The sequence below is a fragment of the Dromaius novaehollandiae genome, chromosome 10, assembly GCF_036370855.1.
Source record: "Dromaius novaehollandiae isolate bDroNov1 chromosome 10, bDroNov1.hap1, whole genome shotgun sequence".
NCBI classification, from domain to species: Eukaryota; Metazoa; Chordata; class Aves; order Casuariiformes; family Dromaiidae; genus Dromaius; species Dromaius novaehollandiae.
This window is the reverse complement of record NC_088107.1, coordinates 11903089-11930648: the sequence shown is the minus strand read 5'-3', so window position 1 is coordinate 11930648 and position 27560 is coordinate 11903089. Positions and strand designations below refer to the sequence as shown.

The following is a 27560-nucleotide window of genomic DNA, read 5'->3' as shown; positions in this document are numbered from 1 at the left end:
CACTCTCTCTCTCACTCTCTCTCTCACTCTCTCTCTCACTCTCTCTCTCACTCTCTCTCTCACTCTCTCTCTCACTCTCTCTCTCACTCTCTCTCTCACTCTCTCTCTCACTCTCTCTCTCACTCTCTCTCTCACTCTCTCTCTCACTCTCTCTCTCACTCTCTCTCTCACTCTCTCTCTCACTCTCTCTCTCCTCTCTCTCTCTCTCACTCTCTCTCTCTCACTCTCTCTCTCTCACTCTCTCTCTCTCACTCTCTCTCTCTCACTCTCTCTCTCTCACTCTCTCTCTCTCACTCTCTCTCTCTCACTCTCTCTCTCTCTCTCACTCTCTCTCTCTCTCTCACTCTCTCTCTCTCTCTCTCTCTCTCTCTCTCTCTCTCTCTCTCTCACTCTCTCTCACTCTCTCTCTCACTCTCTCTCTCACTCTCTCTCTCACTCTCTCTCTCTCACTCTCTCTCTCACTCTCTCTCTCTCACTCTCTCTCTCACTCTCACAACAGCTATTCCCCCGGAAAACTTGCACAGTCTGGTTTCTCCACCTGCCCTCAATGTGTTTTTTTTCTTATCTCTCCCCCGAGTTGTCATCTCGTCTTGCAGTTCTTGTGGTGTTGCTCTTCCTGCTGCTCTGCTACATGTGCAGACAGCTGTAAAATGGAGTTTACAGGCAGCATGATCTACGAGCACTGTGCCATGGCACTGCAGCGGTTGGGATTCTTGTGCGTTCCTCCCCACAGCTGTCTGCACGCAGAGCTGCATGCAGGCAAGTGGCAGGGAAAGTAACTTCCCTGACGAGAGCTTAGAGAAACAAGAATACGGTTGGAAAAATCACATGAATCATGAATGAAACATTACTCAGAGCCTGACTGCAATGTAAGAACTGGATGTGAAAGATTCCTGGAAAAGCGGATACATTTGAAGGGGATAATAAATTGCACAACCATCTCTGGCTTTTCTGTTTGATGGTGGAGTATGATTCTCTTAGTTAAGGGTGCAGCCTCTTGCATATATTGCAAGTAAGGATACTGCCTTGCTCCACAGAAAGACCAATAAGGATACTGTATAGTCAGATATAGCTGTGTATTTAAGGTAATGGTGTGGTCCAAAGAAGGAAATGTACTTGAGAATACATTTAATAGTTGGTTAAGTATTCAGATTAGGTCCAGCTCTCTTTCTCATATTCAAACATTTGTTTATAGGGTGAATTTTTCAGATGTCTGAGTGATCTAGGAACATAAACCTCACTGCCAGTACATGGGATTTTTGCTGTTGTGAATATGTAATAAATTACGGCTCAGCATGACCACAGATGGTGGATCTGCTCCTTAAATAATAAATTCAGCAATCAATGAAAGCAGTCTGTCTTGCAGGTGCACAGCCTGTCTTAAAGAGTAATTTTGGAGAGTTTTTCAGCTCCCACTGCTGCCATACTGCAGGGATCAGTTTCCAGCCCTGTTTTTCATTGTTTGCCATTTTATTTTTTGTGTGTGCATCTGTTTCTGCCATTTATTTATGTAAAATAGTTGGGTAGCTCAGCACTACGTAATGCCCCCTTTAGGAAGTTTTAAAGGAGGAAAAAATAGTGCATTGGTAAGACAAGATCAAAACCTCCTGCATGGTTTTGCGCCAGGCTTCTGGCCATGGACACCCCTGGTTAACTGGGAGCAGATGAGAAAGGGGCTGCCGGGCAGGAGGCAGTGGGGATCCCTGTCCTACGGCCCTGGCCCTCTGCCTGCCCTGGAGAGGAGACATGGGGGAGAGGGAGTTGAAGAGTCAGAGAAGGAAAAGCCATGGGTTTGAAAGCCTTTCTTGAGTGTGCCTGGACCTGTTAGCTGCTGGGGCCGGCTTGCAGGGACTGAGAACTAGTCCTTGGCGCTTCAGTGTCCAAATAAAACTGACCTACTGCCGGAGGAGCCAGGTTGCTTGTTTCTTTTACTGCTTTTCTTTTACTTTGTTTTACTGGCCACAATGTGTTGTTGGGTGTTATGGCATCAGGACCCGATTCATGGGTCTGAAGAGATCTGAAGCTGGCCCCGTTCTTGGGCTGGCCAGAGGCTGGCTAGCCAAGGGAGGGCCCCAAAGCCTTGGGAAGCGGGTAGATGAGAGGCAACGAGTCCCTTAGGAGGTAAGGACTGGGGATGGGTACGCTTAATGTGGGCCCAGTTTTCTAAGAGAGTTCTCATCCTTGGTTTAGTAAATCAGAACCTGAATGGGATGCACATTAAATTAATGTATGTTAGCTTAAAATTACTCAAGGAGAGAGAAGGGCAAATTCACCAAGAGGGGAAGAGCTAATTCTCTGTGGTCACAGCTGGCGGCATGGCACTGTGTAACTAGATAGATCATCTTGCTTGTGAAGCATGGGGTAATTATAGGGGAGTGGGTGGGGACGACAGCGCTTTGTTCCTCCCTTCCCCACAAATTTTTGGCTGACTCAGTGAGGCCAGGCGGTAGGAGTTGTTGGAGGCTGCTTTGGCAGCTCGCAGAGCACTCCTCCTTGCTGCTGAGCTCTGGGGCTGGCACCGCCGAGCAGCTGGGTGCTAAAGTGCAGCCTTTGTGCCCAGTGGGTGCTGTGTGCCCTGGGCAGGGCAGGGCTCCCCAGCTCAGGGTTTGGAAATACAGGGTTTAGGTGATGGTCTCCTCTAGGTGGTGAGGACTTGAGGCACTTGGGAAGAGAGGTCTGGGAGGAAGAGGAAAAATTGCAAGAGTGACACAGTGGTAAGGGCTCTGTAACCTGCTTTGGCACTAGATCAGTCCAAGGACCTGTATACCTGTGGTGCCTAGAGATGTGCAACACCATGGGTGTCCTCTGACACGAGTCAGCTTCCCGTGGGGCAGAGGAGGTTTGGAGAGACCATGCTCTGACCCTTTTCCCTGTATACCTCTCACTCCTCTGAAACTGGGCTTTAGCTAGACCCTGCTGTAAGCCAGCAGCATCAGAAACCCCATATGCAGTCCATAAAGGTGGGGGACAGAGAGATCCCACTGCTCTGCATCGGCTATGCAAAAAGATGCTCCCTTGGGTGACTTGGGGAGAGCCTGCAAAAAAACAGAGGAGAGAAAAAGTCCTGCTGGAGAATATTTGGGAGGTGTTGGACAGATGGACAATGAGGAAAGCAAAAACAGTGGGGAGCTTTTGTGGGTTTTATGCTCTGACAGCTTTTGGGAGATGACAGAGACAAGAATCACTTTGGAGCAGTGGGAAGGGAGGACTTTGATCTGATGGGGGGGAATGACAAGAGAAAGATGACAAAAGGAGTACTTAAAGAAGAAGGAGAGCAAAGGATTTCAGGGAAAAGTAGTAAGAAGTGGGAGAGACTGTAAGCAAGAAAACAGAGAGAGGAAGAAAAATTTTTAGGAAAGGATGGGGCCAGGAAAGGGACCTGCACGTCATGGGGAAAGGAAAGAGGTCAATGAAAGTGGAAAAGGATGTATGTTTTATTCCAAGAAATGCTATGTCTATCCTACTGATCACTAGGTAGTAGTGAGTGTGAGGTGTAAATTACAGCTGCAATAGAAAGCCATTCTGGCACCAGTTATGTTGAAGCTTGCACATGCATGAAGTATCTGGGCCTTATATTGAGGAGCTTTTGGTGCTAGAGTTGAAAAAGTTGCTGACTTCGACTGTTTTTAAGGCTCTGATTTCCAAGTGATACAATTGTCTGTTTTCTGTAATCTGAATTAATGCAACAACTGCAAGTCAGTCAGCCTGCCAGGCCTCCAGATCACTGTTTCTGTTGAGTGCTTTCAGGTGTTTTTAGGACATGAGGAAGGTGATGGAGAAAATGAAGCCATTATATTTCTGTATTTTCTGGGAGCTGGGGATGATTTGTCTCAGGTCAATTTTTATACTGGTGTCCTGTCATCTGATAATCCCTGGTTCTAGGATACCTGTCCCTTAATACACAAGCAAGCAGGAATACCCTGGTCTGCTCATGGACTGTGATGCCGGTAAGTACCTGTGGCAAAGGCCCTGTTGTCTTTTCTTGGGGATGGAAAGACAAGCTCTGTCACAGCTTGCATGTGTCAGTAGTTACCAGCCAAGAGTCCATTCAGCTGTTTGTGTCCTGGCACATTTTCCTGTTCCTCCTCCCCAGTGCCGCCTTCGCTGGCCCAGAGACGAACAGGATTGCCTAACTTTTCATAGGCCAGAAGACACAGCTGGAACATGCAGCTGACTTGGGGGGAGAAGCAATTAAAGCAGCCCACAGTAATCTCGTATGAAGATTGCAGCCTTGCACTCGCAGAACTGCAGGCACGCTTGCTCTGCCGTCACTGAACAAACATTTTTTCAAAGGACATTGATATGCATTACTCATGCAGGTGCTAGTCTCTCATTTCTTCTGCATAATTCTGTTTGCCAGCATCTCGGGCACTAAAATATTCTCAGACTTTGATTTTGGCACCAAACTTTTGCTCTGGGCCTTCATACGCATTTTTCTGTAACTGGCAGGAGTGAGTTGTCCTAGTGCTCACGCACAGCCTTACAACATGCAGGGGGAAATGGTCAAGGGCTGGGAGACGCGGATGCACGCTGCCAAGCACACCGAGGGAAAGAGCTTTCTTTTGTGGAAGTCTGGGGGGAGGCAGCAGACAGAGGGAGCAGGGAGGGAGTCCTGGAAGGCACTCTGTGGTTCACTGTTTTGTCAAGAAATGCAGGATTCAGTATAATTTACCTCTGAGCTGGATGGGGAACTGGCTGGATGCTTTAATTTTCAGTTTCTTTTAAATTTTAAGCTTAGGTATTTGTTCTCTAAATACTTTGATCTTCTACAGTTCTCACTTGTCCAGAGACCAAGCTGATAACAATCATTTCAAGATCTCTCCCAGCCCTCTTTCTTATGCTGCAGTCCTGAATGAAATTGAACCTTATTCTCCATAAATAACCTTTCTCATTCCCCAGCTGTCTCCTCGAGCTAGTTCTCTTCTGACCTCTCGCTTACTGACTCTGTGCTGACCTTGCACTTCCCCCACAGCCCTGATCTGCCAGCATCTACCCTCCTCTTCTTCCTATGCTCTTTTGCACTATTTTATTTTTTGAGTAATAGGGCCCACCGTTTCCTGAGCTGCACTTCAGCAAATAAGATTGAACAAGCCCCTTCTTCTCCAAACAGAATAGTTTCAATATAGTACAGACAAAAATAACTACAACTAGCAGGCAATTTTGATGTTTTCAACCCTCCCTGATTCTAGATGGGGTAAATGTCTTTCTTTCAACAGTATTTTTGTATTAGTAATGAAAAATAGCAGCAACTTTTTTGAATTAAAGAGAAACAAGCCAGTGCCTGCACCAGTATTTATTCAAATAGAAATTTTTGTCTTTAGTTGTATTTTCATCAGTGTAGTAACAACTAGCAATTTCTCAGTGGGTTTTATTAGACTACTAAGGGACAATTCAGGCATTTTGTGCTCACCTCATCCTCCCATTCAAGGCAGCAGGAGCCTTTTTTTGTTTGAAGTTAGACTATAGGTTGAACTCATCAAAAATAATTCGCCTGGGATCAGTGTGGAAAAGCTTTCAGAAAAGAGGGAGGAGGTTGTGGGTGTCATATTTGCATATAAACTTTGTTGTCTTTTCATACTGTTACTATGTAACACTGCACTTAGTAGCTTTTTCCCCAATATTTGCTTGTCTGTTATTTCGGTAAATTGAAGTATTGGTTGAACGAGAATTTGTTTACTTCCAAAATGGAAAGTGGAGATCTGTTTTTAATACTAATATTTAAAAAAAAATGACACCATGAATATACATTTCATCCCTCTATAGTTGCAAATCAAATCTATTTATTTTACAAGTAGAAGGCTTAACTCTAGGTGTCAGCACTGCAAACTGAATGTCAAGCTCTGAAAATGAAGTTTTGCTGTCTGTGACTTCTCCATTGCCACCAGAAATAAAGTGCAGTAGGAATTTTGCTGACAGATACATTGAGGCTGAAGGGGAGAGCCCACACATGTGGTTAATGGCACTGGTACGAGCTGTGACGTTCTCTTCCTATGCAGCTTCTCTCTAGCTGCACTTAAGTATGTTCTTAGCAAAGGAATCTAGTAAATAATAAGTTAAACATAAAGAAAGAATGAGGACAAGATCCCTCTCCAAACAAATGCCCACTGTTTAAAGCAGGTATGTTTAATGCAGCCCTTTCCTTCATTTATTGTTAAATGCTTATCTTAAGTAGGCATCCAAAGTGATGAGGGAGCACAGGAAGCCACAGTCATTTTCTGGTCCTAATAGCTATATAGATCAGCTAAATTAATGGGGTGGATGAAGTTTATGTGACTATTGCTTATAATTTGAAACTGCACAGTGGGAGAGAGACCAGGGAAGTAAAGGCTTTGCTTTCCAGCCTTTAACCCTAGCAATTACTAGACGTAAATAAAAGCATTTTAACAGTGCAAGTACTGTGGTGATCCTGAAAAACTGCATTTCTCAAAAGCACTGGCCATGAGCTTTGCATCTCCTAACCTCATAGGGTGCTTGCATCTGCATCAAGTGATGCTGTTGCTTAAATAAAAGGATGAAGAGCTTTTTTGCAGCTTTTGCTGTCATATTCATCACTTAGCTGTACATTTTGCTTTTAATTATTACCTGATGGCGTTTCTCATGTAGTAAGGGTACTGTTCAGAGGTTGACTGCTCTGAATGCACTGAAGTCCTCATGCTGAATTGGATTCTCTTGAAACAGTGTGATTATGGCAAGGGAGCAAGAAAGTATTCATGATCCAAATTTGGAGTAATTTGAACAGTTCCCTGCTGTTATACATCATTTTTCCTCCTCCAGCACTGGAGCTTATTTGCAGAAGTCACATCCCTGATATTTGGTTTTCTCCACACTCCTACACCTAAAGTTTGAGCTGGCCTTCCCTAAACTGCTGTCCCCTCTGAGCTGTTCCTCAGCTAGTGAAAAAAAGCAGTACCCTGAAGACGCAGCTCTACAAGTAATTGAGAGTCAGTTTGGCAGGAGCGAAAACTGACACACCTAGGAAAGTGAAAGGCACACGTGGAACAAGAACAGGGCTCTTGGGAGCCGCTGGGTTGCATGTAGTGTGTTACAGTAAGATGTCACATGTCTGTCATGGAGCCTGAACTAGAATTGAACTGGTCGTTCTGAAGCATGTATTGCATTAAACACTGTACTTAAGACATCTAGCATCGCTTTAGCCTACTGTCTCCTAATCTCCAGAGTATCTGGTCTCATAACGTACCTGTATTTTAGAGAACTGCAATTAGCTCCATGTTACAGAAAGAGTGTGTAGCTATTTCCCAAATCTTAGGGTCTGGTCCTCCTCATAGCACCATCTTTTCTTTCTGCATAGCTTTTACTTTCAACAATATTTTTGGGAAAATTGGCATGACCAGAACTGAAAAGGAAGACCATGGAAAACAGAGCAGTGGAGTCAGGGCTCTGGCTTTTCATCCTGTCCCTGAAGAATGGAACTGGGTGTCCTTACAGGAAAGCAAATTGCTGGCTTTCTTAGCCAGGTTTGCTAGGGTTAGCCTTTGTACGGACAACTGACGGTGCAGCTTAGTTGAACTTCTGATCCTGACAAATGGTGCCAGGTTAAGAATTCCACATAGTGGGGGTTTTTTTCCTCCTCTAGTCAAGAGTAAGATGATAATTGGCACTGAAATGGTTGGTAATGTTGTACCAGTGTAATAATGCCTCAGACTTCATATTCTGTTGTTGAAACGCGTTGCTTCTGTCTCCATCGCCTGCTTCAAAACTTGCCCCGCTTCCCTGGCAGATGGATGCTTCATGGTCCCAGTTAAGCAGATGTTAATTTATAGTACACTGCGGCTGTATTAAACCTTAGGGACCTGCTGTAATTAACCCCAAACTGAGCATAACAAAGCCAAGGAATCCAGAATTACAGTTTAAGGAAAGCCAGGCATTTCAGTTGGGCACAACTTACTCCTAAGGCACCTAAACAAGCCTAATTCCGTTGTGCAGTGATGCGGTGTGATGCTTACACGGCTGTGCTTCGTGTGATCTAGTGTTTGTGGCTCTCGAATAGATCAGCCTGTTATCTGAAAGCGTCCTGCCCGCCGCCGCCTCCTGCTCGGCACGAGGGGCGGCAGCAGCCGCGGCAGCGCCCGGCGGGCCGGTGCTGGGCTCGGTGGCGGCGTCCCGCGGGCGCCTCGGGGGTCCCGGCCTGCGCAGCAGCAGCTGGCGGCCGCAGGCGACGCCCGGCTCAGGTCCCCGCTGCAGGGGGCACTGGCCGGCTGTCGCCGCCGGGGCAGAGGGGGCCCGGGCCGGGGGGGGCCCGCGGGGGCCCTTCCCGCCGCCCGGCAGGGGCCGCCGCCAGCGGCCGGGCCGGGCGCACGCGGCGCGGCGGTTTGAAGTTCGCTCGCTCGGGCGGAGCCGCGGCGCGGCGCGCCATTGGCCCGTGGCGGCTCATTTGCATTGACGCCAGCGCGGGCTGGAGGTCAGCGCTAGCGGGTGCTTTTATTGGCTCCGCCGCCGCCGCTGTCAAACGCCGGGGCAGCGCTGGCGGGGGGAAGCCGGGCGGGCGGGCGGGCGGCGCGGGGGGAGGGGCGGGCGGAGCGGCCGTTGGGGCGGGGGAGGGGGCGCGGGCGCCGCCGCCGCTGCTGAGGAACATCAATAATAACAACACGGGCGCAGAGCGAGCGGAGGAGGCTCCGAGGAGAGGCATTTCCCCGCTGCGAGGCACGGACACCACGGCCCTGGGAATTAAAGCTCTCGCCGCTGCCATCCCGCCGCGGAGATGGGACGCTAGGATCGCTTTCCTGCTACTTCTCGCTTTTTTTTCTTCTTCTTTTTTTTTTCCCCCCTCGCCGTTTCGCATCATTTCTCTGACCAAAAGCCCCCGCAACATGGAGGCCCTTTGATGCCTCCGCCAGCCGCGCCGGCTCCTCCCGCGGCTCCGGGAAGCCCTCCGAGCCGTGCCCTGGTTTCCCGAGGGCCGCCCGCCGCGGCGCCCCGGCGCGGGCGCTGAGGGGGCTCCGCGGCCCGGCCCGGCCCTGCCCGGTGCTGCCGCGCTGCGCCGGGCGCCCGCGCCCCGCCGACCGGGATGCCGCTGCGGCGGCGAGGAAGCCGCTGCGCTGCCTGACGGGGGGCTCTTCCTTCCGACGACAGGGACGTGAATGTCACCCCCGCGGCGGCCGCCCGCTGCCGCCGCCACGGAGGAGGAGGAGGCGGCGCGGGACATGCGCTGCGCGGCGTGAGGAGCGCACGCCGGCTCCGCGGGGCGGCGGGGCTTTTTTATTGTTTTTTTGCTCCCCCCTCCCCGCCGCCACCACTTTGCCCCCCCAAACCTCCAGCCCGACCCCAGACAAACCGCACAGCACACCCCGGGCGCGGCGCAGCACCGAGCGGGGCCGCGCGGAGTGAGCGCTGCTGGCGGGGCGCGCGGAAGGCGGGGGAGCGGCCCCCGGCCCCGGCCCGCGTTAATCGGTAACGCCGCGCAAAGCCAGGTGGAAAATGCGCCGTGCTCCGGACTAGCAGGGAGGAGATGGTGCAGTGCCCCCGGCCGCTCTGAGCGCCTAGTCCGAGAAGACGCTGGGGTGTGTGTGGTTTGGGGGCTTGGGGTTTTTTGTTATTTTTTACTTTTGCTTTTTTTTCCTCCTTTTTTTTCCTACCTCTTCCCCAGAAGGAAAGAAAACCCTACCAAGATTCTCAGATGGCTTAGAAAAATTAATATTAATCTGTGAAAATATGAAGTCGACCAGTTCTTGATTTCCCTCCCCTCCCCAGCCCACTCCTGAGATTGAGCTAAAAGGACCCGTTTCCTGGAGGACGCGGAGAACAGACACGTTTCTGGTGGTGTAGAAGGGACCGATGACAATGCTCCAGAGTGTAGCGGAGACGCAGGAAGGAGATTCAACCTGTTAACAAAAAATTAAGCAGAGGGAAAATACCAACGGAAAGGAAAGATATATATATATATATATACACACATATATATATATACAACTTAGAAATATTCCCCAGGTGGCCACAAAGCATGGGCTGTGCTCCAAGCATCCACATCTCTGACAGCAGAGTGGTCTATCACAGTAGCAAAGAGTCAGAGGAGTGCAATTCTCCTCACCAGACCAACACAACCATGTCTCAACAACAGCAAGGCAACCCTGTCCCAGGATTATTCATTAAATCCTCCAACACATCCACTTATAAGGTGAGGACTAATTCCTCTAAGAAAGACAAGAGGGAGAACAGCCAGAGCATGGAGGCAGAGACTCAGACCAGCAGATCCAGTGTTAAGGTAAAAAGGGTGCTGAACGTAAGCACTGTTTCTCTCAGAACAGGAGCTGGCTGTAGCGATTTAACCCAGGGAGTCTCCCTGCCTAAGTAATACCTTGTGGGAGAGCTTTTCCTGGCTTGAGCTATTACTTTCGTTTGTAAACTAATCAGTCTCGTGCAACGACGTTACAGATGTTGCCAAGCCTCGGTCTTCACTCCACAAAGCAGGTTTTCTTAATGCTGCGAAGGAGAACGGTGTAATTGTCCTCGTCGATCGTTAGAGCCAGGGATGCGGGTCTTGGGAACGCAGAGGGCCTGTCTGTGGTGGGACCGTCATGCGTGTGAGCTGCGCTGCCACTAACTCGTGTATTTTACATGTTTGCTTGCACTGGGTTTTCCACTATTGCTGTTTGTGCTTGCCTTTTTTCGAGACAAGGGAAGATCAGTCTGAAGCAATCGGTTAGATGGGCTGATGAATTTGCATGCCTTTTCCTTCCATTCAGAAAGTGGGAACAAGCGGACAGCAGTTTTTGTTCTGGGTACTGATTTCATTAACAACTTGTTGACCTCGTCTGTTGCTGCAAACAGGGTATTTTCTGGAGTATTTGTGCATGTGTGTTAGTGTGTATACTTTTGTGTAGAGGTACAGCACAAGGCCTGTATACAGTAGAGAGACCCATACTGAAAAGAAATTGTAATCTGTGATTTTTTTCAAGTGAGAGAGCTAGTGGTGCGGGGTGCTTGCTGATCTATTTACTTTCCATTGGTGGCCTATTTGTTTATGGGTTACACTTTAGTTCCTAATACTATAGTTTTTGGCTATTCTGTATTTTTTCTTTTTTTGGAGAACTGTCTCTTTTTGTGAAAACAAGTAATTGCAAATTTAAAAAAATCAAATTGTAGCTTCCTAGGGATATTATATAACATGGCTGATCTGCTCTGGGTTACTGTGATAAGAACTGAGATACACGTGCCATAAATATAAGATATAGGCTCAAGATGCAGTCAAGAACTACCAAAAATGTCAACTGTTTTGCAGACTCACAGAAACTCTAATAATTTGCAGTTTTCTTAGAATTTAATTTTATGTACTTATTAAGACAGCTTCTAGAGCATTGACCTGGAACAATTTTCTTCAGTGCTGTGAGTGATTTTCTTCTGTTGTCTTCCTCTAGATTTAGTAGTCTCAGTTCATAGAATTTTTTTATAAACTGTAGAAAATGTGGAGACGTTCTATATATAGTGAGTTGAAGAAGGCATTAATGATACCTAAAACAGAACATGAAGGCGAATGGTGTTACATGAAACTAAAATTCCATGTGAACAACACTGTACAGGAAACTGAACTTTACAGCACAGTTCACACACTAAAGGCATGCTTATGAAATCCTGGTAACCGCAGTAAGGAAATTTAAGTTACCATCAGAATCCTGACAGTTGTTTTGCCAGCTTAATTTTTAATTGTACATTAAAAACTTTAAACGAAAATATTCTTAAAACTTATATTGTATGATTTTGTCTTCTATGTGCTTCTTGAGGCAGGAAAGAAAACAACCCCAAAACCCGTTTCCATAAACATGCATGGGAAGCAGGCTTAGTTTTGTTATATTTTGTTGTTTGATATCAAGAACTCTGTAAAAACTACTGGTTACTAGGTGTGTATAATTCAGCCAGATGCCATATGGTTGATTTTAATTCACATGCATACTGTGATCTTATTGGCAGTTACTCTGATTTTTATTGTTCAGTTGTATATTCTACCCTTGCATTACTGTAAGCACATTTCTGCAAAAGAGTGGGTTTTGAAAAATGAGAGTGGAATTCTGCTTGTGATCAATTTAATGCAAAATGTGAATGAAACATCACATCTGCATGGTTTACATGTGTAAATCCTGTAATACTCCTCAGATATAAAGCAGCATGGTGCTTTATTCTGTGCTTTTATCATTAGTGTGTATCTTATGATCAGATTTACAGTTTTTACTGTGCTAGAGTTTAACCGTGTTGTCTCGGAAGTTGTGCTGGAGAGAGAGCTATACTACTGCAGTTTCTCTCTTCACAGTACAGTGAAGTTGTTTAGATAGAAACAAGGTGTGAAAACTTTGAAGATAAGGGATGGGAGCCTGAAATCATTGAAGCCAAAAGTAGCCTTGGGCAGGATATCGTGCAGTTTTGAAGTTAAAAGGATTTTTGATTTGAGAAAGAACTGTGAGAATTAGTGTGGTGCTACAAATTATGGCTATTCTGCCAAGCGCAGCATATGCCCTTTCTGGTGCCTGGAATACCCTCAAATAGACAGAAGATGCTTCGTACCTGTTGTGCTTTGGTATTGTTATCAGAATTTGTGTGAATAACCAGTAACCAGCCTCAGTGGCATTTTTACTTTGGTTCAGGGCACTGTAATTGAAGCTCATTCACAGTCTTTTGTTGCATATGCACAGATTAAAGCCAAAAAAGTCCTATGTGAGAGCTAAGAACAAAACTTGGCCTGTGTGTAAATCTTGAATTTTCGCTTCAGCTGGCATTAGTATTAAGTTTATTAAAATATGTACAATAGGTATTATAATGACTTTTATTGAATCAGTTTGTTAGCTATAGTGCATATTTTCCAAGTCAGAAAGTGCCGTAAAGAGAAATAACCAATGCAAACTGTAAAATGGCATCATATATATTGCTAATTAGCCCCCAGATTTATTCTGGCTTTATATTTATGTGTTATTAGACCTTTCATCTGATAAAATGACAGAGGATCATTTTCTGAATGTGTGGTGTCATGCTGTGGTTTGTGATTTGCATTATTCATTCACCAAGTGTAGCTGGAAAAGTTACTTCCTAATACTGAAAAACCTAACTTTATCCATAGTAAGATTGCAGAGTAGTTCTGAAAGTGAGTGTGTGTGCACAGATATGTGCAGTAATACCTACTCTGGGTATACACAGGTATGGTGATTGTATGCAGTTAACAGAGGAGCTCCTTAATGAATCGTATTTGATAGTGTCACCTGTATCTCCCTCCTTATTTAGTAATTTTATATGTGGCTTTCTGTTGAAAATTTCTGAGCAGCTTGGAATAAATGCCATATGTAAAAAGTGAATCAGCCATGAAAACCCTTCCTTTAATTTTCAAAGTGTAGACTCCACAGCTCAAAATCTGTACTCTACCAGTGAAAGATGAGCAAGTTTTAGACTCAGTAACAGTGACTGAGATTTGATTATACAGTGCTGTGCTAGGAATATTAAGGGAAACTTGCACAGTGCTGTTGTAAAGGAGAGGTTTCCAGGCTTTTTAGTCTCTAAAAGTCTCAGAAGAGTAGACTCAAAATTGTTATATTCTGTCTTTTTCATGTCTTAGTTATGTTTTTCCTCTTCAGATGTCTGTGTAGTTCAATGTACTTGACTTTATAGAAATCTGCCAAAACACTTTTAGGGTAACATTTCTGGTTAATAAATAGCATAAGCAGAGTAAACGCGGCCATGGTATAAGCACTTCATGAGCATTTGTGTAAAACTGGCTTGGGCATTTGTAAGCAAATGCTGTCCCATCGCCATGTCTGTGTGTCACTCTTCTGCAGCGCATTAACAGACACTCTAGCACATATATTGCATGTTTATTTTACCTTGTCATTTTTTTATGTGTGTGAGATTTCCTTCCTCTTCTCTTTTATAACTCTCTTTCTCGTGAATATTTAACAAAAATTTGAGCATTTGGGTGCGAGGAGATCAGAGAGCGAATCCAAACTTCCCTTATTTTAAACTAATAGTCGGCCTAAGCCAGCAGGGCTAAATTTGGAATAGCCATTTGATTTATCAGCTGATACAGGACAACCAGTTTAAATCCACAGCACTAAAGCCAGTAAGTTTTCTTCATTTGAAACCTGTGAAATTGCCAGTTAATTTTGCAGTCATTGCGAATCAATGGTTGCATAATTCTGCATATAGGAGGCTGTATGCTAACTTGTACCTTCAGTGCTGAAATGGATCTCGTTTCAGCAAGTAGCTGCACATTATTTAGTCCGTGAAGCTGTCTGCTCTTTTCCTGCCTGTTCTGGTAATTCCTTCCCCTTGGAACACATGAGCTCTCCCTCCCTTTGAAACTCCCACATGCACTGTCCCTACTTCCACTGAGGCCATCCAGCCCTCTCTTGATTCCTCGCCGTTCCCACTGAAACCATCCTCAATCATTTCCCTGACAAACCTCCCCATCACCATTTCCCTCCCACTTCCACTGACGTCAGCCCTCATGTACAGAGATCTTTGCTCCCACTGAGAGGATCCTTCCCACGCTGAGATACGCTAACTTTTCTCAATCTTTATGGCTCCACACTCCCAGGCTGACTTTTTTTATGCTTTTATTGCAACGAATAAACCCTTTTCTCCAGGGGATAGGGGACTAATTCTGAAATACTGTGAAGTAAACTGATGTAGTAACACATGAGCTTTTCATATTCATGGTTGGGTTAATATTTAAATCCATTTTTTATCTTTACCTTTTAATTTCCTTTTGTTTGTAATGTAAGCTGGAACAGAGCAAACTTTAAATCACTCACAACATATAGATCACTCCTCCACTATGAAGATAGCCTAAGATGAGTTTTTAATTTTTAAAGGGTTATTAGTAGTCCCTTCCTGGTCATGCAAAGCAACTCATGCTAAATGTGTCACTGCATCTCAGAGCAATTTCTTGTGTGACTGAGATGAGCAAGGCTTGACCCTGAATATTTGGAGTACTTACTGTTAGTAAGAACTCCACTGAGACTCCTTTCAGCTCATAAATTCAGCTGCTAGGCATGAAACACGGTCTTCTCTTTGCCCTTTGCATTGTTCTTCAGTGCCCCAGTCTGAACTTTGTGCCTATTGCCTGGCCGTTTTAGGTTTAGTAGAAACTTTCTAAGCTTTTCCTTTTTTGCCACCTGAATGGGTCAATAAAGTGTGTGTTAAAACCCAAATCTTGATTTCTGTAGTTCTAGATATTTATTATACCATGTTATACGCTTTGAATTCGTAATTCTGTTGCTTAGATCCATTTGTAAGTCCATCCACAGCGAGAAACTTTCTAGTGGTAGAATGTACTTGCTTAGAAAACAGGGAGAAAGGCTGGAGGTCATGCAATTATTAGTGACAAGTTCCCCATCCCTTTCCACCATTCCCAATATTACAGGTGGTGTGAAATCCCAGTGTGAGGTGCCACCATCTCCTTAGTATCTAGGTGCCAACAGTTCGGTTTTTAATATCCAAAATGCTAGGTGTGAATATAAATTAAAGATCATTGTGAAATTGTTACATCCACTTGCAGATGTTTTCTGTTCAATGAATTTTAGATTAGAAGGTATTTGTCATCTGTGTGAATATGGAGAGTGTTTCATTAAGAATGTTGCTTGTAGTTCATTTGAAACTTAGAAAAAATAGTGTAGAAACTCTTTTGCTTCCATTATTGCATGTTTTAATATCTGTTCCTTATGTTCAAAGAAATGTCCATATTAAGACAATGGGATGTATTTGAACGAGAATTATTTTTAACAGCCATTGAAATTACAATATCCTGCCAACAGTGATAAATTAATATTTTACTTTAGTTATTATATGAACTTTCATTCACCTCTCACAGCTACTGCCTTGAGAAGGGGCTATAGAATTGAGCCTCTTGGCAATAGTAACAAAACATTGAAAATATTCTGCTTTTTGAGCAGTTAGTGTGCCAACTGACTTTAAAATCAGTCCTCAAAGAAGAAAAAAATACCTAGGGATATGGACAATTAAAGCTCTTAGTAGCTCCCAGCAAAAAGTGAACGAAACCTAAAGAAAATAAGATAAATGAGAAGATTGGCCCCAAGGTAGGATTATTTCAATACAAGCTTTATGTAAGGTATCATTTTGTCAGGGGACCATACAAACACCTGCATACATATGAGAACAATTTAGCATTGTGTTCTATTTTGGTGCTATGTCTGTACATAACATACCCAAATTGTAAACAGCTTTACCAGTCATAGATGGAATTAAAACATTGTTAGTAATGTTTCCAGGATTGCTGATACAACATGATTTCATGTCCAATGTGTAATTTTCTGTGTGAATTAGGTCAGATCCATTAATTTCAGTGGAGTTTCACCAGGAATTTGCTTGCCCTGTGACATTCTACTCATTGCTGTCAGTCCTCTGGGTAAAATAATTAGGTATCTTCATTTAACCATAATTTAAATTGGCATGGGATGACAAGATGCAAATTGAATAGCTTTAATGTGCATTACATACTAAATAGTTTGATTGCTCAGAGTCTGATTATAAGTTTTCAAATGCATCGAGGAAGTGATGTTGTTAAATCGTTCTGTTTTGCAAAAAGATATCAGCATCCAGCCCCATTTAGGTTCCTTTTTAAAATCCCTGTTAAGGCCAAAACATAATAAATGATGTTGGTACACATGGTGTGAAATTAAACAGCAGAATCTCCAATTTGTGCATTCTTCCAGACCATCCCCTTCTACTATGGGTTGAACTGTTGGCCTCAGATCAAACTCCCAGGCCCTTTTCTCCTCTTCCTTGTAAAATCTGTAAATATGTCACTCTACATTATGTAAAAAGCTTAGTGTTTTATAAACCAGCTTCCACATGTATGGCTTTGTTTCAGAAGAAAGGATGAAGGCTAGAACTTACTTTTTTGGCTTGGAAATGCTTTGAAATAAGTTGCATCTATTTTGAATGGGATTGACAAGGTGATTTGAGATGGTTGTTGATAGTCTTTTAACTGTTGCTGCATATAAAAATACATATTTTTATATATATATATATATAGAGAGAGAGAGAGAGAGAGAGAGAGAGATCCTTGAAAAGCAAAATAACTTGGAATGAAGTGTAAAAAGAATATTCAAGATTTAAAAGCAGTATTAGAGATAAAATAATGTTCCTAATGAAGAAGACACTGATTCCAGCATGAGGGACTCAAATTAAGATGCCCGTCTGTGTTTGGAGAAGTTTTCCTTCTGTTACTTCATTACAGTATAGCCAATTTTTTACCATTAGCAGCAGCAGCTTAAAGATAGTTGGTGAATTCTGCCCACACAGCCTGATCCTGTTTCTACCACTGTCAACTACTGTAATAGAGTTCAACAGGAACGCAATTGAACCCACCACCTTGCGTATTTGGCCTTGCATTCGAATGGAATGTCGGTGTGCATGTGAGCATGCTGTAAAGATCACCTGAAAATCATTCCCCTGTCCCAAATGATACAGCTAGGCTTTTTGGGGAGGGGAATGATGGCAGGTAGGTTCAGTATGGGAATATAGGAGAAGGCTGATTGAATTTGTTTTGTACTTTAGAAGTATTGTGAAGATGAGTTCCCCGCCCTGTGGCTCTTGGAAGAACTCTTTCATGTCTTGAATTTCTTTCCCATCTTTATGGCTGGGTAGAGGATGCTGACTTAAAAAAAAAAAAAGTCTCCCAAATGCCAGTTACTGGAGTTAAATTGTCACTAACAAAACCAGATAAGCACAGAGGTTTTTGAAGGTGCAGCATAAAAATTTGTTCCCCATTCAGTTGCTTAGTTTTAGGCTTCCAAATATTGTCAGGGCTTTGTTTCAATAGTTCTTTGGTCACAGCACAGGCTAATGGGGCAGACAAATCTGCAGAAGAGACAGAAATACCTGCTTGGTAATTTTTATTTATCGTCAGGCAGTCAGAAGGGCGCACAGGCCTATTTTTGCTGTGCAGCTTACCTTCAGTGCCGTAGACCCTGATGCTTTGAGGTGGTGTCTCTTGTAGGCTACAGACCATCCTTCACTCCCGCTGGTTGCAGGGGTAGCACAGAACACGGCAGAGCAGTGTCTGCGGTGGGGTGTCGGCAGGCTAGTTGTCACTTCCCTGTGTGTCTGGGCAGAGCGACGCAGAAAATCTTAAAGGAAAGGACGGCGCAGGGAGTCCTGCCATGTCTTCCGGAGCCTTTGGAGGTGTAAAGGAGCAGACCTCAAACCCACATCCTGCTTGACTGTCCCTTTTCCCATGTACGCGTGTGTGTGGAAGGCAACCGGTGCTTGACCCCTAAAGTCAGGCTGGCATATTTTGTTGGTGTAAAGGCGTTCTTGTTGGTCAACTATGTATTTCATTCCTGAGTGGACTGAATAGATACTACATTTCAAGCAAGTTTTGTTAAGTAATGGTTTTAGCAGATTTAATTTTGTCTGCTTCTTGATTGGTAATGAGAATTCGCTCTTCTTGCAAAAGCAAAATTATTTTCCATTTTAATTTGAAAGTTCAATGTAAAACTTTTGAACATTTTTTTGTGCTTGGAAAGATCAAACTTTCTCAAGTAAAAAGTATTTTTCTTCATAAATCAAACTTCTTACATAGTGGCATGAACAGATTTCTGATATACAGCTTTGTTAGGAGAAAAATGGTAACCTTGAGATCTTTTCATTGTTTGTTAGATTTCCCAGTTTCCTAAGTAAATCCATACAAAGAAAACACAGAATCACTGGGCAAATATAAAAGAATGACATCCTTTACTTCCCATTGTTTTTAGCTTTGAGTTAGCAGTGACCTTTAGCTCCCTACTGGGATGCAGTGGAAACTTTGAGGCCCCATCTTACTTGCGACTAAAAGACAATGTATTTTAAAAGTTACATGTTTACCATAGTTTTCCATCTTTAAGTTTGTGATGCTGTCATGTTTAATAAAATTAGTCAGAGAAATAAACTCAGACAGGGCTCAGCAATGTGAATTTGTTTATAAGGATCTTGTCTGAAAAAAAATGTGCTTATGTTTTATTTAAAGTACAACAAAAGAACCTCGATCTGCCTTGAATGCAATCTTTTTGCATTTAGGAGTAGCTGCACTCCTAACTTTGCACCATCAGATTGAAGATGATCCTCATTCATACTGAATTAGCAAGATTGCTTCTCTTCTGATGCTTACATGTAGAAATCTATTTCTGAAACCACGGTTTTAATTCCAAGTTTTTAAATGCACTGTGTGTCTGCGTGGTAGGTAGATAGATCGATACCTGTGTTCAGCCTTAAAGACTGAGTTTGCCCATGTATGATTCTTCCTTTTGTAATACTCTGGCTGCCATTTCTTTCAGTTTTTAAGAAATTTTTCATAAGAGTTTGGTGAGAAATTTCACAAATGGTTGAGGACAACTACACATATTACTTCCATAACTTGAAGCAGAAGTGATTTCCCCTTTACATTGTTGCAGTTTAACTGGCTGATAAAGGTGCACTTTTCCGTTAGCTGGAACTTAGTGGTAAACACCTTGGGCCTAGGATGAGTATCAGGACGTAAGTCTGTGTGGACTGGAAGCGTTGCCATTTGCTTAAGTGTGGGTGGCTCTGGGATTGCTAGCAAGAAGCCCGTGTTTTATTTTCCAAAGCAAAATGAGGAATTACTTTCAAAATACCAAAGAGTTTTATTGGTGGTCCAAATTCTGTCCAAAATTACTATCCTTCAACCTCATTAAAATCTGTGTGCTTGAGGGGTGTATATGAGTCAGAACTTGGACTGCTGTGTTTACCTCTCACTGCTGTAGAAAATAGCTCCCTGTTGGATACACGATTTGAAAATAAAAATAGTGGTAATAGCGTATTAAGGGCTAAGTTATTTTCTGTCATTCCAGAAAGACATCAGTATAACTCCAGTAGGCAAATTCTTGGCTGTGCTGAAATTAGTGGCAAAGTTCCTACGGTTTTCGGGATGGCCAGGATTTGATCTTGGGTCTGTAAGTAGAATTTCTGTGGATTCTCTTTAGTGCAACTGGTGTGTGAGTCCTTACAGTTAGGCCCCATGTCTTATGATTGCTTAATATGTAACTAATGGAAAAAACCTACCAATGACAGATGTTATTAATTGTCCAATGACAAGAGTAATGGGATGGCAAATATATCTATTTTTTTCTCAGCTTCATATGGCAGTGGAGGTTGTTATCAAGCAGTAGCTATATCAAGAATATAGATTGCTATGGCTTTAGGTCATAAATTAAATGTGCAAGTCTATTGCCATTCTTGAGTGGTGTCTCTCAAAGTTAAAACCTTGAGTTTCTGGGAGTTTGAAAGGATTTTTTTTCTACATGTCCATGCCAATGTAGTTCTCCACTTACATCTGAAGTGTATTGGGATGTATTATGTTGCCTGGTGTTTTGCAGTTGCAGATGATGCAGCAGTGTGGCCCAGGTTAGAGATACTGAACTGAAGTCAGAAGAACTAGACTGCCACTGCTTGTTGTGGGTCTCTTTGGACAACTCACTGTATGTTTCTACTTACATGCTTGTTCTTAATTATGTGTCATAGAGTATCAAGGCTGTCATGTATTTAGGAACATCAGAGTTGCACTCAGGTCAAGCTGATGTCCATCTAATGCAACGCTTTACCTCAAAAAGTGGTCAGCAAAATGTGCTTTGGAGAAAGATGCCAGGAACCTATTTAAAGCTACAAAAATGAGAAGAGTTTTTCATGTTCCTCTTCTGGATTTAGTCTGGATGTACTGATTTACTTCTCATTTTTCACAATTTTGGCTTGTAATTTCATAATAATATTTTAGTTTTATCTAATTAAGACTTAGTTGCTAAGTAGACAAATGCAATAAAGAACATTGTACTCTTTGAGTGGAATTTTTAAATGGAGGAATAATTTCCAAAACCCATTCTACTGTGGTGGTAAATACTTAGCATTAATGCGCCATCAATGTGGGAACATTTATGTATTTGATTCTGCAAATAGTGTGTCAGGGACCATGCACAACTGATGAAAGTGTTTAAAAGAAAACACGCGGGTTGAAATGTAACCAACCAAGTATGGGTTTGCATTTTGAGGAAGATTTTCATAACCAGAGAAGCTAGGTGCTTTTTTCATACATAAAGCAGAATATTCTGCAGATGGAAAGCTGAGGGTAACGTTGATGTTTTAGAGGGACAAAAGTTTCCAAACACAAGCGAGGAAGGCTTTGCAAACCCAAACAGCTTTTGTTTTGTCAGTGACTGCACAGAGAGGAAGAATAAGTCCTATGAACTCAGACCCTGCTTCATGCGTCCATTGGTTCTGCTGTAACTTTTAATTTACTTAGCATTTGTTTTCTTTTCCCCTTTTGCTGTGGAAATGACCTGCATTCTGCAGAATTTCAGATAAAAGGGCTGTTCTGCTTATCCTGTCACTTGGTTGTGTTATCACATGTTGTCAGTTCTGGAAAGGATGAGTCTTGTTCCTTGTTGTTTAATGCCTTGGAAGTGAGATCTGTCACTAGAGCAGTCAAGTCAAATTCAGTGGTGGTGCTGTCAGGCACAGCCCCTAAACCTAGTAAGAAGAATGATACTCTCCTGCCTGCCCTGTGGACCATGTGGCTAGCATTTTGCCTTTACCAAACTTTATTTTGCAACAGCTGCTTATTTTCTAGGAACTTATTTTTATATTTTCTGAAATATTATGGCTTATTACAGCTTTTTTAAAATGAGTGTGTTAGAGCAGTAGCTTGTTGGGAACCAAGTTTTCTCCCCAAAATAGCATGCGTAGCCTTTTCAGAGCACCCTGCTTTTGACAGTGGTACTGAGAAGCAAGGACCAACTTTCTGGAGAGAGGAGAGATTCAGCTTGTATGATCCCTGTTAATAATAATAAAAAAGAAAGGATTAACTCGAAAAAATGTCTGAGTGTTAAGGGAAGATCATGGTCTACGTGGTGGAAGTTTCATTTGCGCTGCCAACACTAGCTGAAACTGCTCAGGGAGGAAGCTGATCTGTCCCTGTCATGCTTTGCGTTGGTAAGAAAGGAGGAGACAGTGCTTGTTCCTGAAGGACAGGCAGTAGTTTCAGCATGTTCTATTGGTAGCAAATAAAAATGGAATTTTGGGGGGCATTTTTTTGCTATTGGTTCCTAGAGCTAAATATTTATGTATCAGTTTCAGATATTTTACTGAAAAACATAAATGTGCTGTCACTGTATATACATTTATAGCATTTAATTTTTATTTTTTTTTGGTAATAGTGCAAAACCTCCAAGTAACAGAATGGGAGTGGGGAGGAGGGAGCAAGCCTTGCTTAGTGGTTGGAGTAAGTCTATGGGAAGTCTAAAGGCTTGCCTAATCCCTGGGCTTAGCCCTGAGTCACCGTGTGACCATGGGAAAATTGCCAGGCACCAAATTTTCAGAAGAGCGTGATTAAGTTCAGATTTTCAAAAAAGCTCAACTTTCTTGTGAATTGCTTACAATGAGATTAATGGCTGAACTGTCGAAAGAGTGTGCTGAATATACCGTCTCTTATTTTGCCAGTTAAACTGAAAAGCACTGCTTTTGGAGGTTAGACAGCTCTAAAGTTTTATCCTAACTTTATCTTGGCTGTTCTGATTTCTAAGAGCTATTACAAAGCTTTCTTGTGCCCCTTTGGCAGCATGAACTTTCTTCTGCCATACTCTGCTAAGGCTGTGGGACACCATTCATGGGGCAAATTTTGCTTCATGGAGTAAGTTTGCTACATTGTTATACAAAGACAAAGCAGACTAGTGAAGCTTGAGGACTGCGGAAGTGAAATAAACCTGGTACAAAGTCAGCGAACGGAGGCTCTTTCCTACTTTTCTACTGTGAGCCTTTGGGCTGCAGTAGAAAGTTGCAGGCTCTAGGTGTTCAGATATAGTTGCCATGTTCAACTCTTTATTGTACGTACAGAAGTCATTTGGATTAGTAGATCGTTACCCTGATACCGTTACTCTATCATTGCCTGCTAAATTTAGTTGTGAGGTCAAGAATAGACATTAGTGCAGAATGCAAGCGGTGGGGTCCTGTGCTTGACTGTGAGGTCATGATAGTGAATGATTTTGCTCATAGGTTGCAGAAGCCTTGGTTGTCTCTGCAGGGAGAATACAGAGCAGGGTCTCCTCTGACTTCCCAGACTTTTTGTGCATTTTCCATATTTACATAAGGACTCCACTGGTGGGGTATACTTTTCATAGCAGAACCATGACAAGGTATCTTTACCTAGTCATGGAAGAGTGATCTTAATTTGCCCTAGAAGTTTGAGAAAACTGCTAGATTTTTCCATTATCAGTTGGAGCAAGGACACTGTCTCTTTCAATCTGTTGTTTCCTAAAGTGTGTGTTTAGTAATGAGGCCAGGTGGTCTCTTGCCCTTCCTCCATGGATGACCTGCAAAGAAGAAGAACTGTCATCCCCCCTCAGGAAACCTAATACTTCTGGTCTGTGGCTCCTTACATTTTTTCCCCAGCTGACTGGCATTCCTACTGACTGATTGGAGAAATACCCAGCTGCATCCACTTGTTAGGATTTACTGTGACAGTGCTATCCCATTTCAGGTTAAATGCACCAAGGAAGTGCGTTCTGTTGATCATACCTGAAAGCAGAGCAGCCTTCCTGGCTGTGGACGATCAGTTTGACTATAGAATCTACTTCCCCTTCAACTCTTCAATAATACAGTAAGCAGCAGTAAATACACATGTGCAGTATTACCTGGGGATCTTTAAATGCTTGACTAATACTAGCTTCATGCTGTTTTGTAAGAGTTTCAAGGATCTGTACAGTACCTTATTCTTGGTTTTTTTTTTTTTTTCCATTTTGCAGAGAGGTGAGTGTGAGTGCAGGGCTTGGCATTTTTTTCATCATCTTTTCTAACGTAAGAAGGTCCCAAGCCATGAAGTATAAATCTTAAGAGATTCTACTAAAGGAGGGGTCTCCACAGCTCATTCTGAGATAGTTTAATGATTTTAAGGTAAACCAACAAAACTTTTCCTAGAGGGAGAGGCATGATAGGGGACTGGCAGGGCAAAGGGATTGCAGCTGGAACAGCACTGCACTCCTGCTGTCTGGTACTGCAAAAAGTCTTCATATGCTTAAGAGTCCAAGTCACGTTTGGGAAACCTTGAACTCTGTACTGAGGAATGAACTGAGGCTAGTGATTAATGGTTTGTTTACATACAAGTTCTTAAACTCAAATTAATTGATGGCTATAACTCAGTTTGGTTACTACAGATATTTTTGTCCTGGAACAGATGTGAACAGACTGTCCAGAGGAGTCTGTACAAATGTCTTCCAATTAGCTAGAAGTTAATTTCAATAGAAATCAAAATGCTAAATTGATACACTCCAAGGTCTTTTTTTTGAATCTAGTTTGGGCAAGGTCTTTAACATGTGCTGACCTGGTTTAAGATGCAGGAAAGACAATGGTATGGGTTGAAGTGCTTTGTTCAAAGCCATGAACAACAGCAAGGAAAGAGATCGATTCTGTTCCATCTGGAATACATTTAGGCCATGTAGAGCAGCCTGTTCTTCCTGATGATCTCTGAAATTTTCTGTCTTCCTCTGAGTAGGATGAGCCTTTCAGATCATGGCTATCATGTCAGTGCACCCATCTGCAGAACTCAGTAGAGTGATGAAAGCTTGGATCTGCACAAGCAGGTTTCCTGAGCAGGCTCTCCTTCCTCACCCCAAATCATGTATTTCTTTCCAGAGGTCAGGATATCTTAAGAAGCCATCGCTGGCTGTTCTCAAATGCTTATGCTGCTTAACTCTCTAAAAATAGAAAAAAGTATGAAGCTCCCAGACATGCTGAGATAACCAGGGGGCTTTTTTAAGACACTTTGTGAAGCAGCATTATCTCTCATCACATGAACTCCTCATTTCTTGGTTCAGAAAAATACAAGGCACTTTGCTACAGTGCATAGCTGGGCACTTTCAGAGCCTACATCTTCGCACCAGCTTTTTGAAAGATGACTGTTAACTAAACTTGGCTTAATTAAGTTGATAATTTCATAGATTTGCTATGCTTTCATAGAAGCAAGCTACAGCTTCTTTGCAGCCAAAGCTTCACAATACATTATACAGTGAACCTGCTGACAGGAGCGCAACTCATGCTTCAGGAGAGCAAATTTATTACTGCAGTCCTGTTTCTTCTAAAATCAGTTAAGATCTCCTTTAACAGATATTAAAACTACTTTGGCCTGTATTGTAGTCCTGCATAGTGCTGTGTAGTGCAGTTACGACTTTGCAAGTTGGAGCCAATATATGCCGTCAAGCAGTTTTGAGTGAGGATCGTGGCCATTGCTGGGTTTCACAGATCACAGCTCCTGTGGGAGAGTGCTAAGAGAGCTGCAATAACTTTTTGACTTTTTTCTCTTTAATGATTACAGGTATGCACTTCCTAGCTATTTGGCTCACTTAAAAATAGAGAATGTCCATTGTTATCTGTTTTCTTTATAAATGAATCGATCTGGTTTATTCCTATACTTTCTCCTTCTTCCCTCTTTGCCCTGAGGGTATAGAAAATTCAGTCTTGCTTGAGAGGTGGTACAACACCTGCTGAAGGTAATGGAGATTGACTGAGTCCAGTTTAGCTAGCTGGGTTTCTTCAACTCGGCCTTGGAGAAAGAGTAAATATTGTTTTGAAGAAGTGGGCAATCCTCTATTCCCCCCCTGCCCATGACCCTACTCTGAAAGATCTCATCATGTGTTACCGAAAAAAGTACCTAGGGCCTTTGGTGATCTGGCATCCTCTTTCCTCGCTTGTGCTAATAGTGCAACGGTCTGTTCTTTACATTTGTGATTTCTTACTGACATAGCTTGGGTAAAAGCCCTACTGTAATTGCAGCAATACTGACACTAACGTGCTTGTGACAGTATAGTTTATGCCATTCGAGGGTATAAATACAATGATATAACTTCTTCCACAACAGAATTTTTTTCCTGTATTTCTTGACTTGTGGAATTATACTTAAAAAACATCTCTTCATACAGTCAAGGCCAGGACTGTACTAGGACTGTGGAAGTGAAATGAACTTGGTACGGAGGGAATGGAGCCCTTTTCCTTCTTTTCTACTGTGAGCCTGTGGACTGCTATAGGTTATGGCAGCTGATGTTAAGGGACCACTGGGCTGCTTGTAGGAGGCTGAGCATCTTTGCAGCAAGAATTTGTAGCAGTGAGAGGTCTGAAGAACTCTGTAAGCACTCTGAATGCTGCTCTGACACTGCAACACATCATACAGGTGCTTTTCTGGCAGTTTTTCCTTGTTTGGTCAGGTAGATTTAACAGGAAATAGTTTTGCCAAGGTATGAAATGTAAATGTAGATATTTACAAGTCTTTGGTAAGGAAAGGCCGCTTTTGTCAGCGAAGCTTTGTAGGCTAGCCCAGGCAGTGGAACAAACAGGAATGAGCAGTCCTTGAATGAGGACAAATAAGTGATTGTTAATGGCCTTTGTCCTCTGTTGCTGTTTTTGTGCCGTTGACTGTAGGACACTTTGCTCTTCCGAACTTGCTTGGAGTATGTGACTCTTCATTCTGCAACTTCAGGTTATTAAGGAAAAGTTGAACTCTCAGTTAATTAATTGCATTGTTAAGTACCCAGTATAACATTAATAATCTCATGAAACTATCCTAGATCTGTGTTTGAGTATGGGACAAGTTATTATTGTACACAAGGTATCAATTTGCCAGTTGTGATTTGTTGACAATTTGGTGGTAATGCAAAAGGGCAGCTTGTGATACAGATGTGATGCCACAGCTGCTTCTATAGCAGAAGAGACACTTCATTTTGTGTTTGTGCTTGACCTTGTTACTTTGTGTCCAGTGGTCTGTAGTTTTTCTTTAACTTGTTCTGTTACAATTCTGGTGTAATGGAGGCTCCTTCCTGCATCCCTTCTAGGAGATACAGTCTTTAAAAATCATTTCTCTCTTGTTCCTGTTGGCCTTTTGATTTTTCCTTTGACTGCCATTTTTATGCTTCTAATACTCATATATGTATGTATATATAACTATTTTTTGCCACAAGTGGTTACACCTCATCTCACTGACCATGTCAGCATCCCTCACTTAGTACTTTATTTATTTTATTTTTTTAAAGAAGTGCTTTTGTTGGGTTAAGGTCTTTAAGGAAGGTCTAGCCTCTTCCTACCACCTGGCACAAAAACACTATCCTAGAAGGGATAGAATCTTTTTGTTACAAAGAAGCACAGCTGGTAAACTAAACTCTCCCTGAATTTCTTTGTTTAGTACACCCAGTATGCTCTTAATCATTTGTGCTATGGTCAATAGCCCTTCAAGTGCCATTATTGTAAACCAATCTGATATTAGAGGAGTATTTTCCTAGATGCATACACAAAATCAAATAAACCAAAAAATTAGCTTTTCTTTAACTTCAGCTGAAAACCAGTAAACTTATTTCTAACCTGTCATATGAGAAAATGTTTTTCATCAGCTTTCAAAATTGTGGTGTTTTTCTATGCTTAAAAATGTTTTCCTTGCTGACATTTTAAATTGTAGGTATGTTCTCATGTTGCTTAACCAAAATAAGTAACATATTGTGGGAGAAAATTGTTTTACGTTTTTCCTAGCACAAAACGTAAATAATCAGTTCATGTGTAAATTACTTGATTATAGTTTATGCATA

General features: G+C 42.7%; 1 protein-coding gene across 4 annotated transcripts in view; it reads left to right on the top strand.

Moving 5' to 3' along the window:
- Positions 1-27560, top strand: part of PDE8A (phosphodiesterase 8A) — a 167126-nt gene that overhangs the window by 21779 nt on the left and 117787 nt on the right. For 2 of the 4 annotated variants that reach the window (XM_026121279.2, XM_026121278.2), the window contains exon 1: positions 9380-10219. The exons of 1 other annotated variant lie outside the window; for it this stretch is intronic. In XM_026121279.2, the coding sequence (XP_025977064.1) occupies positions 9959-10219 (261 nt within the window). In that variant the 5' untranslated portion in view covers positions 9380-9958. Of the gene's footprint in view, positions 1-9379; positions 10220-10517; positions 10539-27560 lie in introns of those variants that run through there. One more of the 4 variants, XM_064517314.1, reaches the window with a different exon arrangement.